Consider the following 19,425-nt stretch of genomic DNA (forward strand, 5'->3'; position numbering starts at 1 on the left):
GAGGATGTACGTACCTTTGGCTGGCTCAGCAGCTTTCATTGGTGCCTGAATATTTGGTCTGATCTGTGCTTGTCGGGTTTGGGGGACACTAATGACTCCAGCACGGGGAGGTATTACCTAGAGGAAGAAATAGTCTATAATGTACCGCAGCACCTTCATTATACAGCTCACCAATAAAGAATGTTTCATGCAACACGTAAAGATGACTGAGGAAGGCAATGGCAAAAACAGTCTGCCGAGAAAACGTCACCCTAGGGGGTCAGTCATGACTTGGCGCTCACACCAGGGGACTTTAACTTTACCTTTTCTAGACACTTTGAAAAAGTGACAAGTGAGGAGCAAAAAGTGTCTAAAAGTCATTACAAATCTGGTGCAACATATGACAGACGTTTCGTGCATCCGCCATAGTACATCCACCCCGGCATCCTTTTCTCTCTCTTCCTGCCACACTAACCGCCATCTTGTAAACACCGACTAAAGGATCCCAAGACGCTTACCGGCCTCACTGAAGCATTAGTTGCCGCCATCGGGGCTCCGAGCTGGGGAGGAACCTGGGCACGAACTGAAACACAAAGTGAAAACTAAAAAAAACACCTAAATACAAGTGATTGTGTCGGCATAACGACTGGTGGGAGGAGGGAGCAGGCGAGACGTTAGTCATGCACACGTAGTACGAGCCTTGAGAAAGTTCACCAATTAGTATTTGCTAAACTCTAAAATGACACAAACTACAGTCCTACTACGGAGGGCTGCGCACAGACGCCATGACACTACAAAGTGTGGGTATATAGGATGCACGGCCCGCTGCACCTCCATTCACTGAGCGCTTATCGCTGGGCGGCAGTCGGGCGCCTGCAGTGTAAACGGGCCCTAAGACCATACTACAGATGAACTGGTCTGTATAGGAGCCATAAACAGGGCAATAAGGGCACATTCACGTCTGTGCCCGCAGCTCTGCTCTATTTCCACTGTTAGGCTTTGTCTTTGGAGCTGAACCACTAAATACCAGAACCGCCTGATCCAGGGCATGCCGGACCCCATTGACTACAACGGGGGCCGTCTGGCTTCTGATTGCATTCTCCTGGACAAAATAGCACAGCGTGCTGCACTATTCTATCTGGAGGTTTATGCCGGATCTGTGCCACAGGCTCTATATGCAAGCGCTGGTACCGCCGTACACCCGGCTGAGGGGATTATAAAGTTGCTTCTTTTTAGTTCAGATGAATTGGTTCAATTAATTAAAAAATGGTTGCCAAAGCCAAAAGTGCATTAAATATGTCATCACTCCATAGGAAGCTGTAGAGGTTATAGGTCAGACCAGCTATAATCCCAATGTACTATCATATTCCCCTACATGTTAGTAGTTGTATGATACATGCTTAGTACACACATGCAGTCCGCATTTACCTTCCGCATCTCTTCGAGCTACCCCGGGGCTGGGAGGAGCAGCCGCACCTTGTTAGAGAGAGAAGAGACACCGGAGGTTGTAGAGACCGTCAAAACAGGAGCGTCACACGGACAGAGCGGTTACAGGGAGCGACGGCATCAAGTACGGACACACAATAACCAACGACCAGGAGGGTTCTCTTGTAGGCGGTGTATTAGGACGCCACGTGTGCCCATAATATACAATGCCTTCAGAAAGTCTTCACACCCGCTCACCTTCTTATATTTTGTTATTCCCCATCATTCTGCACTCCAAACCTCATAATGACACAACAGAATGGGAGAAATCTTAAAATTTTTTAAAAAAAGTTAAAAACTACCATTCTGCATTGACATAAGTGTTCACACTACTCTGATGACTCCAAGATGGAACTTTTTGACCTCAATTTTTAAGTGTTTTGTCTGGAAGAAACCAGGCGCTGCTCACCACCGGCCCAATACCATCCTTACAGTGAATCCTGGTTGTGGAGCATCATGTGGGGGAGGGGAGACCGGTTGACGGAAAGCTGAATGGAGCGAAGTAAAGAGATAATGAATTCCTGATCCAGAGAGCAAGGAACCTCAGACTGGGCAGAAGGGTCACCTTCCAACAAGACAATGACCCTACCCTAAGACCCCCAGCCAAGATAACACGGGGGGGGGGGGGGCTTAGGGACAACTCTGTGAATGTTCTCAGTGGCCCAGCCAGAGCCCTGAACCAAATAGAACATCTCTGGAGAGACCTGACAACGGCTGTCCACTGCTGGCCCCCATCCAAGCTGACAGAGGGCAGAAAATCCCCAAATCCAGGGGGTGAAATCCCGGTGGCATCAACTAAACACTGAGTACGGGGTCTGAATACTTATGCCAATGCAAGATGGTAGTTTTTAATTTTTAAAAAATTTACAAAAAGTGATAACCGTACCCCAAAATGTGCAGAATGAGGGCGGAAATAAAACCCCTTTTTAGTCGTTTTTAATTGCACAAGGCCACAACATAAAATGTAAAAAAGTGACGGTCTGAAGCCTTTCCACACGCATTGTATATCCCAAGTGCTGCTGGAGAAGCTGGGTGACACGAATAGCCAACACACCATCACGGAGCTTTCCTGGGTAAATCCAGACGTGGCGCCTGCAGTGGATCGGAGGTGCAGATTCTGTACAACACAAGCAAATGGGGAAACAAACTGCGGATCCCTTCATTGTGTTATGGAAACGCCACAAATTCAGACGTCCCCCTTAATATATAGGAGGTGAATCTGACACAATCCGCATGCAACAACGGACTTTGCTGTGGAATATGGCGCTATGTCGGGACTTACCCAGAGCAGACTGGGTAATCTACAGCAATGAGGGAGATGTGTAACCTGCAGAGCTGACAATCAGCCGTTGAAGAACGTTGGACGACAGCCTCTACAGGAGCCATATTGGCTGTCATTCAACTTTTCTTGGGTGCTGACTGGACAATTCACATCAATCACTGCATAGACTGGCCAACCAGGTTGTATTACAGCCGCTGCGGAGCCTAAAGTAGCTTGAATCAAGAACTTACACTGAATGACCACTTTACTAGAGACCCCCGTCTAGTAACATGACGGACCTCCTTTGTTCTACAAAGCTACAGCAATTCATCCCGGTGCAGATTCCACTAGATGAGGACATTGTTCTGCAGGAATATCGGCCCCTGCGGACAGGAAGCTTCAGGTAGTTGCTGCAAATAACATGGCGGTACTGACACTTTGAACAGTTGACAGGAAGTGGTCATCGGTTCATGCTGCTTGCGCCAAATTCTTCTGACCTCCCATCAGCACGGGGCAACAGAAATCTGGACCCATCTGACCGGGAGATGTTTCTCCGCTGCTCAGTGATACAAGTTTTGCGCTCTTTTGCCCGCTGGAGTCTTTCTGTTTCTCTTAGACACAATGGCGCTGGAACTGGTCGTCTGCTGTTATATCCCATCCGTGCGGAGGAACGGCGAGTTGTGCGTTTGGACACGTTAGTAGGAGCCCCAGCGTTGTATTTAGCTGACTGTGCCGTGCCTATTCATCACATTCTTGACATCCTCCTCCGACCCCTTTTAGTGACGAGTTGTTTTCAATCACAGGATCCCCTTTGGATTTCTCTGGATGTTTTTCCTCGGTCACGCCATTACCTGTATACTCTCCAAAACAGTTACACGAGAAAACCCGCCGCGGTTGGCTGTTAGACCCCGGCTAGTCCCGCACCGATGACCGGCCTCGCTGGAAGTCGCTCCGCTCTCTGGATTTTCCCATCTAATGTGGATTCACAGTAAAACTGATCCACGGAAAACTTGTCACGTGATTTTATGCCGCACTGCGGGGTCGAGAATTACCATACAGGGGTGACAATCATGAGACGGCTAGGAGCTCTAATAAAAGGGTCATTCAGTGTGTAATTATAGTTGATTTCGGGTTTTTAGAAGGAAGGGCTCTATGTTCTGGTTGACCATAAAGCAGAATTGATATTTACATGGAAACACCACCAGACTTGCAGCGGGCGCCCCCTATATGTTGGGGTACACAGCCACATCTGGCAGCAGATGACTGGGTAAAATCACGGGTCTTACGATGGCTGACGTTTAGGAGGTCGCATCGAGGTACACCTGTGATTTTACCTGGGTAGCGTGGGATGAAGTTATTGGCACATCAGTCTACTGCACAGCGGACAAGAAGGGGTGGATGACACACAGTAACAACACTACATGAATGATACAGGAAAGGGAGCGGTAATGTAAACTGGACGGGCGCCCGTTTTACATTCAGCGGAGGAGACAACGGGATGCCAACCATTACCTCCAATCTCTTTCCTGGCGGGCGCAGGACTTCGAGCACCTTAACATGGCAGATGGGAAGTAGAAGAGAGTGAAGATCAGCGTGATCAGCGTGCGGTATAGCTGGCAGTGTGCCGTCAGCACACGGGTCATACCTGCCTATAGCATGTAGTATGCAGCACACGGTCCATACAATCACTGTCTACACAATGACATCCGTACACTTCAGAGCAAAAACACACTCATATCATACGGCGATCTCTACGTAAATATCCATCCATATGCAGCCGCGGTTTCTGAGGACGGATGTTAGTGGCGTATTATTGACATAGGGCGGCGTTCACACAGCATTTACTTTTAATTTGTTAAAGGGGTTCTATCAGAATTTTAAGTTCTTCCCTGCTCACAGGAGATCCCCATGCGATAGGGGATAACTTGCTGATTGGTGGGGGGTCTTATTGCTGCCACCAATCTTGAGAATGGGACTCCCATGTCCCGCTCTCCTGCCACTGCGGGACACTGCCCTCACAATGACATCACTCTAAATGAAGCGTTGGCCACAGATGTGCGGTCCGCGCTCTATTCATTTCAATGGGGATAACGGAGATACCTGAGCGGCAGTCCTGTAGATAGGGGACAATTTTGAATTCTGGTACAAACCCTTTAATCCCTTTAGTGGCACGCCCGGAAAATCTCCAGGCTTGCTGCACTGACCATGCAGTTAAATCCTGGAAGATTTCCGTGGACAGCTCTAGTGCTGAAATGTGCAGAGCACTGAGCGGTCATCTGAAATCTTCAGGGGATTTTACTGCAAACTCAGTGCAGCAAGCCCCAGAAAAATATGTTGCAATGTGATTGTTGCATTTCTTAATAAATACTTGTGAGATTAAATTGCATTGACGACTCATTTAAAAATGATAATGGTAATAATAAACCTGCCACTGAAGGGGTTACGTCAGGGGATTCAATCACAACTGCCGAAAACTACGCTGTCCCGGAATCTCTGAATGGAAGGGAAGCATTCACTTGCATTAGTGAAGCAGACATCACGTCGGTGCCCGTTTGACAAGGTTTCCGTTATATTTGGAGTAGTAAATAACTCAGTCGACTGCACTAGTCAAAATATATCAGAAATGAAAGGAAATCCTGTCAGATATCAATGTAATGTCCGTTTCACTAATCATAGTGAGTTGTTCCTTTCCATTTGGGGTTAAAGGGGTTGTCTGGTTGTAAATTATTGATGGTGAATACTAAGGATAGGCCATCAATAGATTGGCAAGTATCTCCGAGTAATAGACCATTGCCAATCAGCTGTTCATTGGGCTGGAGTGGTTGTGCAGTGAGCGGATTTCAGCAGAAAGCAGACAGCTCCGTTCCCACTGCAGTGGCCAGGTTTGATGTTACAAGCACAGCTCCCACTCAAGTGAATGCAAGCTTAAAGTCAGAACAGAGCTGTCTGCTTCCCCCTGAAATCCACTCTATGCGCAAACACACAGGCCCAGCAAACAACGATTGATGACTAATGCTCAGGATAGAATATCAGCTAAGTTCCAGACAACCCCTTTAACCCCTTGAGTGGCAGGTTTCCTACCACCCTGTCGTGCCCACCAGGGCAGGTTTTTTAAAATGGTCTAATCATTGAATTTCAACTAGTTTTGCAGTTGCGTCTCAAGAGCCATAACTTTTTCATTTTTCCATTGACATGGCCATATAAGGGCTTGTTTTTTGCGGGACAAGTTGTGATTTTTTAAACAGGGGGGAGGAAAAAAAGAAATGGGGAAAAAAGAAAAAAGGGGCCATGTCATTAAGGGGTTAAATAATGTATTAACTTCCTTCTCTGGGTCATTACGACGCACATGGATACCACATGTGTGATTGTATTTTTGATTTTTTACAAAGTAAAGGGAGACAAGTGTTTTTTTTATTTTTTTAATAATTTTTTTACTTTTTTTTTTTTTAATTTTTTAAAAAATTTTTATTTTTTTTTGTCCCTTTAGGGGACTTCCACAGGAACCCATCAGGACCCCTGATCACATTCCAGGGGTCCGATGGCAACAGCCCTTTACATGCTGCAGTGACAGCCCTTTACATGCTGCAGTCACATAGACTGCAGCATGTAAAGGGTTAACACAGCAGAGATCGGAGGTTTTCTCTGATCTCTGCTGTAAGAGCAGGTACCTAGCTGTCCTCTGACAGCCAAGCACCAGCTCTCCCTGCCACAGAGACCATCGGCTTGCTTCTGACAAGCCGATGGTCTCTATGGCAACCTGTAAACAAAGCAGGACATTGCCGACATGTCGGCAATATCTTCTGCTGGTTTTTCAAAACCCTTGCTTTGTTCTCTGTGGGACTGTGCAGGCAGAGCACACTGTCACAGCTTGTGGCATTGTGCTCTGCAGCTCCCATAGTGATACATAGCCCGGAAATCTTCCGGGCTATGTTGCTATGAGCAGTGGAGCTCGGCCCCGGAACTTTTCCGGGCGTGCCACTCAAGGGGTTAAGCCTCCATGCTGTGTTCGGCACACATGACTGAATCCAGCAGTGCAGTGAAGAATGCTGTAGGAACACTCCCTATGCTACTAGTGTCTGATCGACGAGGTGCCGAATACTGTGATGCCATATGTGGCTGTTAGGTCATACTGGGACAACGGTCACCAGAAAAGCATCACTACAGACACAAAACCTGGCACTAAGGCTGCTGACAGACGGAAGTAATCCAGACACCTTTATGCCCGTCACACGGCCGGGTATCCTGGCAGATCACCAGCATTACAGATTCCTGTGATGCTCCGAGGTCAGGATACCTGCGGTCACGCCACGACTCCCATCCGTATCACAGGCGTATATATCGGTGACCGGAGAACGCTCGTCTGTCACCGGCCGAAGAGCAGTTTTCTCCTTTCATATAGGCGGATCATCCTACAATGAGCGGTCCGACAGAATATACATTGTTTCAGCTCCTCACCACATTCAAGCCATCTGGACATTATTCTTCATCAACACACTTAAAAGGGAACCGGCCATCACCTTTAAGCCCCCACAAAGTATGTTAAGGAGCTCAGAGGTGAGGGGATGGGGTTCTGGGGACCGATGCACATAGTCTGCGTGCGAGTGGTCACCCATAGAGATCCATGAGTGGCGAGCGCAGCGCTGTCTGACAGACGTCACGCTGTGTACATGCACTGATCTCTTGGGGCACAGCGTGGAATGGGGGGCCTGGTGAGTATAGAAAGCAGCACCCTAGAACCTCGGCCCCTACGTCTGAGCCCCATAATGTAGTTTAAGGGGCTCAGAGGTGATGACCGGTTCCTCTAGAGTGTCTACAGAGTCAATTCTGAGGGTCTGCAAGAATGATGACTGGTCTGGACAATCCACTGCGGGCTAAATGCATAAGGCTGGGGTCACACGGGACTGAAATCTCGCAAAATGTCCACAGCTGGACTGCACGGAAATTCCGGAAAGCAGAAAGACTGCTTTAAAACCCGCACCATTTTGCAGTTGAACTTGAATTCCGTGCCACTTGTCAGTTTCTGCGCAGCTTGTCCGCAGCAGACCATTTTTGCAAATCTTTCACTTTGCCGCTTAGTCTCAGTTTAAAAAATGCATGCGGCATTGTCAATGGAGGTCGTCCAACTGCGTCATCGCTAAGCAAGGGTGCGGGGAAAACGAAGAAAAAGAAAACTGTACTGCACATGACCGCCTGCGAGCCTCTGTGGATATGTGCAATACAATTAACCCCTTAGTGACTGAGCAATTTAGCTTTTTTCCCCCATTTTCGTTTTTCTCTCCCTTTAAAAAATCGTAGCTCCTTTATTTATTCATCGCCGTCGCTGTATGAGGGCTTGCTGTTTTTTGCGGGACGAGTTGTATTTTTTAAATGGCACTATTTATTGTACCATAGAATTTAAAAAAAGTTTTTCTGTACATTATAAGCGGAGAGAAATGGAAAAAAAAAACCCAACATTCCACCATCTTTTGGTGCGTCCTGTTTCTACGGCGCACAAACTGCAACAAAAATGACATCATTTTATTCTATGGGTCAGTACGATTACTACAATACCAAACTTAGATAGTTTTTTGCTGTACTACTTGTATTTTTTTTTTAAGATATTTAATTTTTTAACATTTTCTGTGTCCATTTTCTGCGCACAATAGCTTTTTTACTTTTCCGTCAACATAGTTATGTGAGGGCTCATTTTGTGCGGTATGTCCTATCATTGACTTTTTGATCGCTTTTTATTACATTTTTTCTTGGCTATCTGGTGACCAAAAAAGTGCATTTCGGGTGTTCTTTATTTATTTATTTTTTTCGGACCACGTTCACCGTACGGGGTAAATAATGCATTACTTTGCTAGATCGGACTTTTACGGACGCAGCGATACCAAACACGTATTTTTGGTTTATTATTTTGATTTTTTTTATTACCAAAATAAATTACTAAAACTTTATTGATCTTATTTTTACACTTTCTTTTAGTTCTCCTAGAGGACCACAACCAGTGATGCTTTGATCGCTCCTGCAGTATGACGTAATGCTATAGCATTACGTCATACTGTTTTTAGACAGGCAGTCTATCAAGCCACCCCACGGGGATGGCTTGATAGGCAGTCTGCTAAGGCAGCCCTGGGGCCTTTCAGAAGGACCCCGGCTGCCATGACACCTGCACGACTCCCCCGAACTCACCGCAGGGGGGCCATACGGGACCCCCGAACATCGTTCGGGGGATTTAAATGCTGCTGTTAGAATTGACCGCGGCATTTAAAGGGTTAATAGCCCCGATCGGCCGAACAGCCAATTGCTGCTATTGACCGCGGGTGTCGGCTGTAATAAACAGCTGACGCCCGTGCTGTATGGAGGCAGATAGCAGCGCTATCTCCCTCCATACACGTCCTGCAACAGCAAGATGTAAAAACACAATAGGGCCGTCACTAAGGGGTTAATTGCCGAATCTGCTACAGGCCTCCCGAATGTGGAATCCGATCTGCCCGAGTGAGGACCAGCCTTAGGCCGAGCAGATGTGGTCTGCAGATGCGCATCTTCACAATTTCCACTCATTTGGTCTTGTATGAAATCTGGATGTAATGCCTGTCGTCACTGCTGGCTGTGAATAGCAGTGTGGTGCGGTATATCATTACACTGCTCAGAGTTCGCTCTTACCTGATGGAGGTGGCGGACGTTGCGGGGGCGCAGGACGTGCTGGTGGGGCACCAGGTCTCGGAGGCGGAGCTCGTTTAGGTTCCAGAGACAAAGATGGAGCTTCCTTTAGTACTACTGGCTGGAAGTCCACGGGAGAACCTGATGAACAGAGATACCCATTACACGGCTTATGGAGTCACTCACATTCACACATTCAGGATTTAGTTGCAGACTCTGCGGACCCTCCGCCAGAAGTCAACGGGGTAGTTACTGCAAACCTCTTCACAGAAAAGGTGGAACGGCAGCAAAAGACTAGACACAGCTGACATTTTTCATGCCAAAGTTAGGAAAGGAAAGAAGCAATTATGTCAAACCGCTCCAATGCGAATTATTAACAGCGCAGCGCAACTAGGTAGTAATACCGGGTAATGACAGGCGATCATTGGAAGAATATACCTTGAGATGAGTTGACGGGGGGTCCTGGGGTCTTTGCAGGCGCACGGCTTGGACGAATGGGAAGAGCAGGAGGTGGGCCCTCTGGCATGGTAGGCGAGGGGCACGGGCTTGAACGAGGAGAAGAGCTGGGGGATGACCCCATAGTGGAGAATGGCGATGGCTGTAAATGCTGAGGGAGAATCTCCTCCACTTCTGCACAATAGTCATCCACGTCACCTGTGGGATGGAGAGACACTGGGTCACAAGTCTGGAATCACATTGTAACTTCTACTAAGGATTAAAACTATGACCCCCCCAAACTACTCAGTCACTGTAGAAGAGGCATGTTCTATTCTGCGGCATATTACGTATGAGAGCGCCCATTGCTTTGCGTGGGGGGTGGGGGAGTGTATACGCACCGTTGTAAAGCGTCAGCAAGGGAAGTTTAAAACAAACAAAACCACCCCAAAACATAAAAACTAAAAAAAAAACAAAAAAAACAAAAAAACACACAGGTGGACTGCGCAAGATACACTGTCATGCACTGTACAACTTCCCTGCCATACGCAGCGATAGCCCAGGTCACCGGTGGCTGTACAATGATGAAACGGTGCGTTGCTCACACAGTGTTTTACTCTTACGGCCGTGTGAGTCCGGCCTTTTACGCAGGGGCTAGGAGATCTGAGAGGGGCAGTTCTCACATCCCCTGGCCCTACTTACACTTTTTTTTTTTTTGCGCATGCAAAATACACAGTACATATACACGCAATACACACCAAAAACCCTGCATATGTGCTAAATATCCAGCAAAGTGCAAAATACGCCTATGCTCGTGGGAGTGCGCCCTTCGGGTGACACTTTCCAGATGCTCTTGTACGGCATTTGCGCATGATAGAAGTAGGATCCCCTGCTCTATTAGCTAGAGGACGACATCCAATCACGTATTCTACAGTCCCCATTTTGATACTTGTGGCAGTTTTTTGTCGCAGTGGTCGCTGACCGCACCTTCCATGTCGTAGTCCGCAGCGATGTCTGCATCTTCTTCCAGGAGCGTGGAGCTGGTAGAACAAGGCAGCGCTATGGTGATCCTCTCCAGACTCATCTCCTCCTCCACCTGAGCGATCCAGTCCGGGTTCTTCAGCTGAATACTCAGCGTCTTCCCCAAAATCTGCATGAAACGAAGAGCAATAAATTACCACGGCAACGAGGAGAAATACTCATCCTGCTGATCATTTATTACAAGTGGCGGTGGCGCACAGAGAAGGAGCGTCCATTAGTCATCGTACAGGACTCTCCCGGAGGCTTCACAAAGCAATTACTTCCCGGAGACGGGAGATTTGTTTTCATGTAATACTGGATATTGCGCAATATTTCAAACTAATGGATACGGTAAACTGTGCGATAACGGATCATGCAGATGGATCTCTGCAACTAAAGTTAAAGGGGTGGTCTCGCGAAATCAAGTGGGGTTATACACTTCTGTATGGCCATATTAATGCACTTTGTAATATACATCGTGCATTAAATATGAGCCATACAGAAGTTATTCACTTACCTGCTCTGTTGCTAGCGTCCCCGTCGCCATGGTTCCGTCTAATTTCGGTGTCTTCTTGCCTTTTTAGACGCGCTTGCGCAGATCCGTCTTCTCCCTTCTTCTCCCTTCGGCTCCGCTCGGCAGCATCGGCATTTTGGCTCCGCCCCCTTGTACGCATCATCGCGTAGCTCCACCCCATGATGTGTGCCGGTTCCAGCCTCCTGATTGGCTGGAATCGGCACGTGACGGGGGCGGAGCTACGCGATGATGCATACAAGGGGGCGGAGCCAAAATGCCGATGCTGCCGAGCGGAGCCGAAGGGAGAAGAAGGGAGAAGACGGATCTGCGCAAGCGCGTCTAAAAAAGCAAGATGACACCGAAATTAGACGGAACCATGGCGACGGGGACGCTAGCAACGGAGCAGGTAAGTGAATAACTTCTGTATGGCTCATATTTAATGCACGATGTATATTACAAAGTGCATTAATATGGCCATACAGAAGTGTATAACCCCACTTGCTGCCGCGAGACCACCCCTTTAAATCAGAAGTCATCAATAAGGGAGATTTCACCCATCTTAGCGCTGCGCAGAAAAACCGCACATTTTACGCAGTAGATTTGACAACTTTTGGCTGCATAGCTGAAGAAGCTCCGACGACACGCTTCGCCTCCTGGTGCATCCTGGGAGCAGGTAAAAGACAAACAAGAGGTGGCGGATGGACCCCACGACTATAATGGAGCCTGTCTGGCTTCTGTCCTGGAAGAGCAGCATGCTGTGCTAGTTCGATTTCATCTGGGATATTGTGGCGGTTCTATACTGGAGGCTTCAAATGAAGGTGTGAACAAAACCTAAGAGTCATGTGACCAAAACCGGCATCACAAAACCAAATGCACACAGGTTGGCTGCGTGATAATTAGCCATACAGTGCAAGGACGGTGCCATACGGCACGTGTGAAAGTACAGCGAAAAGATGGCGATATATACTACAAGTGCAACAGCTGAAGCAATGGCTGCAAGCACCAGTCTGGACGGATTTCTGATCGCTCTTAGGCTGGATTCCTCGGGTGATTTTCACACGTTCGTTCCATCTGACTGCGATGCGGACAGAAGTCCTACATAAGGAAAAATGATCGCAATATGTTTATAAACATGGCCTGTGGATTCGGCCTCAGCTGGGTCAGCAGCCGTGTTGCGTTCCCGGGACACCTCACACCACAACTAGTGAACTCCTGGAAGGTCGGGATAGAATGTTTGGCCATGAGCAGAATTTGCAAATATCCTTTATTCCCCTTCCATTCTTAAGATCTCCGCTTCCCGTTTACCTCGACACCATCGAGTTGTAGAGCGGCGAGAGCTGAACTTCCTTCCAGGAACGTCACCCACATCTTATCCTCGACAAACCTGCAGCGATGAATAAATAGTTATCAGTCCACACATCCTGGAGGAACCGGAGATCACAACCAGCAGAACCAACATTATCTGCGCTGCCGCCGGCACCTGAGCCACGTGCCAACCAACAAATAATCCTGCCGCTTTGGGCCTATTGCTTATTTTGTTTTTGAGATTACAGAACTCAAAATGAGTAAATTCTGGCTGCCTTCAATCTCTACCAGGAGGAGCTTACAGAGGACAGACACAACTGTGAAAAGTTACTAAGTTAAAACGTACCTGAACTTAAGTTGTTTTTTTAAATGTACAGAATAGGTGATTCTAAGAAATCTGCAGCAGGTTTTATTAGACTATTCTGTATATTTTTCTTACTTAACTCCTATTTCTGCTGAGAAATCTGTCTTCACTTAGCTGTATAACAGTAGGGGGCGCTCCAGACAGATGTGCCTGCACCTATTTACTATAGAATAGCTGCAGTCACTACTGTACTGTTGTGTATAACAGTAGGGGGCGCTCCAGACCGATATTCCTGCAACCATTTACTATAGAACAGCTGCAGACCTTACTGTACTGTTGTGTATAACAGTAGGGGGCGCTCCATCCAGATGTGCCTGCACCCATTTACTATAGAACAGCTGCAGACACTACTGTACTGTTGTGTATAACAGTAGGGGGCGCTCCAACCAGATGTGCCTGCACCCATTTACTATAGAACAGCTGCAGTCACTTCTGTACTGTTGTGTATAACAGTAGGGGGCGCTCCAACCAGATGTGCCTGCACCCATTTACTATAGAACAGCTGCAGTCACTTCTGTACTGTTGTGTATAACAGTAGGGGGCGCTCCATCCAGATGCGTCTGCACCTATTCACTATAGAACAGCTGCAGACACTACTGTACTGTTGTGTATAACAGTAGGGGGCGCTCCAGCCCGATGTGCCTGCACCTATTCACTATAGAACAGCTGCAGACACTACTGTACTGTTGTGTATAACAGTAGGGGGCGCTCCAGCCAGATGTGCCTGCACCTATTCACTATAGAACAGCTGCAGACACTACTGTACTGTTGTGTATAACAGTAGGGGGCGCTCCAGCCCGATGTGCCTGCACCTATTCACTATAGAACAGCTGCAGACATTACTGTACTGTTGTGTATAACAGTAGGGGGCGCTCCAGCCCGATGTGCCTGCACCCATTTACTATAGAACAGCTGCAGACATTACTGTACTGTTGTGTATAACAGTAGGAGGCGCTCCAGCCCGATGTGCCTGCACCTATTCACTATAGAACAGCTGCAGTCACTTCTGTACTGTTGTGTATAACAGTAGGGGGCGCTCCAGCCCGATGTGCCTGCACCTATTTACTACAGAACAGCTGCAGTCACTGTTCTCTTCCTGTATTATGCTTTATTGATAAAAGTGTCACAGATCAGATTTATCACCACTGCTGTGGATGGATGGATGGATGATAAAGTCAACTTTGGTACAACCCCTTTAAAGGAAGAATGATGTTGTTGGTGATCTGGTCGCAGTGGTTTAGCCCCCACACCAGTGTAGATGTTACAGGGAAGACCCGCACTTAGCACAAATCTGCTTCGCTCTCCTGCTGCAGAATGTTTTAGCGGACAGCAATCTGCCACAGAGATCAGCGTCTCCTTAACCCCCGCCGCACTCAGAGGCCTTAAAAACATTCAGGAGTGGAAGGTCAAGGCAAACATGAGCAGAACCTGAACTTTTAGTGGGTTTTGGTTTCATGCTTAGGCTTCCCTGTGATTTACAGATCATGCAAGTTACTGACCTTATAAGTATGACTTCCCCGTGGCCGGCGCACTGCTGCAGCAGCTCATCAATCAGGTTATCATCAAAGTAGTTTTCCTGTGGGGAGGAGTTCTGTATGGAGACCATCACTGTCCCATCCGGCGGTCCCTGCGTGGCAATAACCTCCTTGTAGATCTTCTGTCTCTCTTCAGCTTCAGTCTCAAATATATCTATATCGACGAGTGCGACAACCGGCCTTCACAATGAGAGCAGAGAGCGCAGAGAGTGTATCAGTGATAATAGAAGTATAATGGATAAGAGGAGGTAATAAGCAGCTCCGCTCGTTACCTGTGATCCGAGGTTTTCAGCTCTGCTCGGCCATAGTGCAATAATGTACCTGGATTCCAGGTATAAGGAATGTTTTTCCCTTCTTGTAAACTTGAATTTAAGAGGTCCAAATCTTCAGCTGAAGTAACGAAGTAGTAAATAGGAGGAAACCACATTACAAACACTTATATTAAACTACCAACAGCCTACCTTTAGGATCTGTGTTGTTCCACTTTACAAAAACCTCCTCTGATTAGCTGCTCACTGGGAGAGTTTGTTCATGCACCGAGCCAATTTCTGCAGGATGCAGACAGCTCCGTTATCAGCGCAGTGGACAGACTTGGAATTACAAGGCCATTCACATCAATGGGAACTTTATGTGTAATACTAAGCCTGACCACTGCAGTGAGAACACAGCTGTCTGCTTTCTGCAGAAATCAACTCCCAAGTTCCGAAGTGCACTGGCCCAGTGAACAGCTGATCAAGAGGGGTCCTAAAACACAAACCCCCACACTTCTACTATTGATGGCCCATACTAAGGATAGGCCATCAATAATTTACAACCGCACAACCCCTTTAAATGGCGTTCCCAACTAGGACCTATACACCAATGACGTCTCTATGTATACATGGAGCTCTGACTAGAATGAGCATCCTGTAAGTTCAGGTATCTGTATGATGCAGCCCTTGCTTTTTCATCTTAATTTTTTCCTCTCCACTTCCCCAAAAAATGATAACTTCTTAAATGTTCCGGTGACATCACTACATGAGGGCTTGTTTTTGCGGGATGAGTTGTATGTTTATGCTGTACCATTTAACGTACCATACAATGTATTGGGAAAAACTTTTTAAAAATTCTAAGTGGGGTGAAATGGGGAAAAAAAAAATTTAATTTCAGAGGTATTTTTACAGTCCTGCAGTTGAAGTTACGGCTATCCTGTAGGTTAATGCGATTGTAGGGATACCAAATTTATATGGCTTTTTTGCGTTACTACAAAAAAAAAACAATTACATCGTCGCCACCTTTTGACCCCGTAACTTTTTATTTTCCCATTGATGCAGCTGTGTGAATTGATCGTTTTCTGTGGAGTGACGGGGCATAAGCAGATTTTGTACGACAAAAATAGAAAAAAAGAGTAAATACCTGATCTGTCAAAGGGCCACTTTCGTCTCTTCCAGAGAATCCGATCTGTCCATGCAGGGGTCCGACACTTTTCACTTGTGTCATAGTCATCAGAGAACAAGTCATATTTATAAGTGGGTGCAAAATTAATTTTTCCTTCTAAGAAACCCCGAAATACCTGCAGTAGGGCAAAAAAAAAGTTACAAGTAATGCCTGACCCAAAACTATGTACTACCCCCCCCCCATATCACCCCCTACCTGAAAACATGTTAAAAAGTTATATTCAATATAGGTCAGGAAGAGTATAGGGAGAGCATCTAGAAGGTGTGAGGAACCTTATAAGGCCATGCATGCTCCTCTGGGAAATATGCAAATGGTGATGGAACAATGCCTCTACAGCACCACCTGTTGGAAGACAGCATTCCTGCAAGTCAGACCTTTTAACAAGCCATGCAAAAACTCCAACACCGTCCGTCTGTACATGGTTGTCTTTTTCCTTTGGAGAAGCCTCTGGTTTTGGCCTATATTCCCAATCATTGTTATAAGGCTTGTTGGAAGGTCTGACATGGACTTGCAGGAATGCCACCTTCCAATAGGTGGCGCTGTAGAGGCACTGTTCCATCTTTCTATTCGCATATATTTGATATGACACAAGAGAAAGTTACACAGAATGCTGCAGATGTACTGAGAGAACATATATAGATGTCCCACCATGACTTATTAGTGAACATTATTGGCCCAGCAGAGAGGATGGCAGATCACAGAGAATGCTGCTGATATAACTAGGGCTCCGCTGAAAGAGCGCAGGGAAATATTAGGTGTTCTTCACAGGCCAGGTAACTATGTAGATATACCCAGCTGACCTCATCCATAGGACAGAACGGCTTGTTTAAAAAAAGGATCACCTGAGCACCAATTCTGACGTGGAGCTTTTTACTAAGAGGTCGTGCAAGGACTAAAAGTTACCCCCAATCTGCAAGATAGATATTGCTTTCAGATCAGGTGAGGTCCGACCGCTGAGACCTCACCGATCTTGAGAACAGGGTCCAAAGGGATCTTGTATGAATGAAGGGGCAGTCGAGCATTTGCACTGCTGCTATGTACATTTCAATGGGGCTGCCAGAAGTTGCCAAGTATTTGAACTCCGTCATCTCCGGTAGTCCCACTGAAATGAATGGAGCAGCGCTGCGCATACTCGGCTGTTCCTCCATTCTTGCATTGACCTTTTGTGACCAGTCTCAGGATTGTAGGGGGGTCCCAGTGGTCAGAAGCCCACCAAACAGTCATCCCCTATCCGCAGGATAACAATTCTGGCACAATGCATTTTGATGGTGGTCCATAAGGAGCCTTATTCTGATGGATACACCTTTTTACGGCACTGTATCAAAAGCCTAAAGAAAAGGTGACCTATAGGGCAACATGCAGTGCTGAAAACCCCACTTAGGTTATAGCACCACCCAACAGAAGAAAAATCAGAATTAAAACGAGGGCCGACATTCAAAGCCGAGAGCAACAGACAAACTGTTTTAGCCCATCTTGGCATATATGTGTATTCACTATGTAAGTAGCTAGAGTCTGTATAGGCTCTCCTAAGAAGCTGTGCCAAGTCACCAATGCAGCTGGGGACCAAGCCAGTAAATGTAGAGGTAACCATGTGGAAATCATGATTAAAACGCAAAAATCCCCCCATGGCTGATTGCTCGGGCATAAAATGGGCCCGTCACTAAGGGGTTAAGGGGTCGCCCTCTCTCCACATACCAGGAGGACATCATACAGCAGGGAGGTTCCCACGGTCAGGAATCCCTACAGTGTGGCTCCTGCTCTTGTGGACTCCTCCTGGCCAAGTATTACAATGGGCACCACTTAGGTTTCAGATCCCCATTAATGGGTTGTCCAGATGGAACCATCTCGTTAGACACCTCGTAATGTTGTAATTTTCTGCTCTACCACTAACTGGACGGGACATGACAGAGGAGCCGTACCTGTCCGCCGTTCTTCTGGTTAATCAGCTGATCTCCCAGAATGAGAGAATCCCACGTCTGATTCCTGATCAGCTCCTTGACGTCTTCGTTGGCCATGTCAATGCGATAGTTGAAATCTCCACACCAGAAGATGTAGTCGTGAGAAAACAGCATCCTCCCCTGATGGAAACATCACCGATCAATCATATCCAACACATTCTACAGGACGCAGTAACTAATAACTGTGGATACAGACTGACAGCCAATGAGGGGTTAAACGCATCTAATTCAGCAGAAAGAAAAACAATTATGTTTAGGATTTAAAATAAATAAATAAAAAAATTGATAAATAAGAGATCGATAATTCATCTCCTCTCCAGACATCCCAACTTGTGGAGTCCATGAACGTGTAGACTGTGGGGGCTCCTGTGACCCCCTTGTGTGCGGCCAAGCATTATCCTGAGAGGAACACATCTGGCTGCACGATGTCCTGAACGTATGGCTGAGCTGCCATTGTCCCTCGTACCACTACTAGGGGGGACCGACTGTTGTATGTGATGGCCTCCCAGACCATCACACCAGCAGGGGGCAGTGTGCCTCTCCACAGCAAAGGCAGGATTGAGGCGCTTGGCATTAGAAGGGTCCGGGACTTCAGGTGGTTACTTTTTTGAGGGGAAGGAAGGGGTTGGGGTAAAAAACGCTGCATCCAGGTATTAGCTGTAGGTGAATAGTATAACAAGTCCTACAAACATTGTGGTTTTTGTTAAGTGCTTTTTTCACACTCTTTGGCACATTTTTTGGTGCCCTGGCGCTCCCGTTTAGGGTGTTTTCTCACAGGACTTCTTCAGAAGAAACAAAGTACCATACAAAAAACCTACACCAAAAAAAACAAAAAACACACATGCACTTTTTTTTGCTTTTTCTTAGATATATGTGCTAGTCTATTTTTTGGTATTTTTAAAGGGGTTGTCCCGCGCCGAAACGGGGTTTTTTTTTTTTTCAACCCCCCCCCCCCGTTCGGCGTGAGACAACCCCGATGCAGGGACTTAAAAAAAAAACCGCTCAGCGCTTACCTTAATCCCCGCGCTCCGGTGACTTCTATACTTACCGGCTGAAGATGGCCGCCGGGATCCTCTTCCTCCGTGGACCGCAGCTCTTCTGTGCGGTCCATTGCCGATTCCAGCCTCCTGATTGGCTGGAATCGGCACGTGACGGGGCGGAGCTACACGGAGCCCCATTGAAGAAAGCAGAAGACCCGGACTGTGCAAGCGCGTCTAATTTGGCCATTCGACCATTTTAGACGGCGAAAATTAGACGGCAACCATGGAGACGAGGACGCCAGCAGCGGAGCAGGTAAGTGAAAAACTTTTTATAACTTCTGTATGGCTCATAATTAATGCACAATGTACATTACAAAGTGCATTAATATGGCCATACAGAAGTGTATAGACCCACTTGCTGCCGCGGGACAACCCCTTTAAGACTCGAGTTTTGCATTATGGTCATAGATGGGTCTTGCGCCTTACTCCAGCGGCCTTTAATACATC

The 19,425-nt window shown here is 47.0% G+C and overlaps 1 protein-coding gene across 4 annotated transcripts in view; it reads right to left on the reverse strand.

Annotated features, from left to right (window-relative positions):
• SYNJ1 (synaptojanin 1) overlaps positions 1 to 19,425 on the reverse strand; it is a 91,458-nt gene that overhangs the window by 16,985 nt on the left and 55,048 nt on the right. For 2 of the 4 annotated variants that reach the window (XM_066599077.1, XM_066599079.1), the window contains exons 17-27: positions 17,900 to 18,058; positions 15,939 to 16,095; positions 14,816 to 14,933; positions 14,508 to 14,723; positions 12,645 to 12,723; positions 10,793 to 10,955; positions 9,809 to 10,024; positions 9,374 to 9,511; positions 1,408 to 1,455; positions 498 to 562; positions 15 to 117 (exon numbers count right to left, since the gene is read on the reverse strand). In XM_066599077.1, the coding sequence (XP_066455174.1) occupies positions 15 to 117; positions 498 to 562; positions 1,408 to 1,455; positions 9,374 to 9,511; positions 9,809 to 10,024; positions 10,793 to 10,955; positions 12,645 to 12,723; positions 14,508 to 14,723; positions 14,816 to 14,933; positions 15,939 to 16,095; positions 17,900 to 18,058 (1,462 nt within the window). Of the gene's footprint in view, positions 1 to 14; positions 118 to 497; positions 563 to 1,407; positions 1,456 to 4,237; positions 4,277 to 9,373; positions 9,512 to 9,808; positions 10,025 to 10,792; positions 10,956 to 12,644; positions 12,724 to 14,507; positions 14,724 to 14,815; positions 14,934 to 15,938; positions 16,096 to 17,899; positions 18,059 to 19,425 lie in introns of all 4 variants that reach the window. The other 2 variants (XM_066599080.1, XM_066599078.1) reach the window with 2 other exon arrangements.

Source organism: Eleutherodactylus coqui, chromosome 4 (genome assembly GCF_035609145.1).
Source record: "Eleutherodactylus coqui strain aEleCoq1 chromosome 4, aEleCoq1.hap1, whole genome shotgun sequence".
NCBI lineage: Eukaryota > Metazoa > Chordata > Amphibia > Anura > Eleutherodactylidae > Eleutherodactylus > Eleutherodactylus coqui.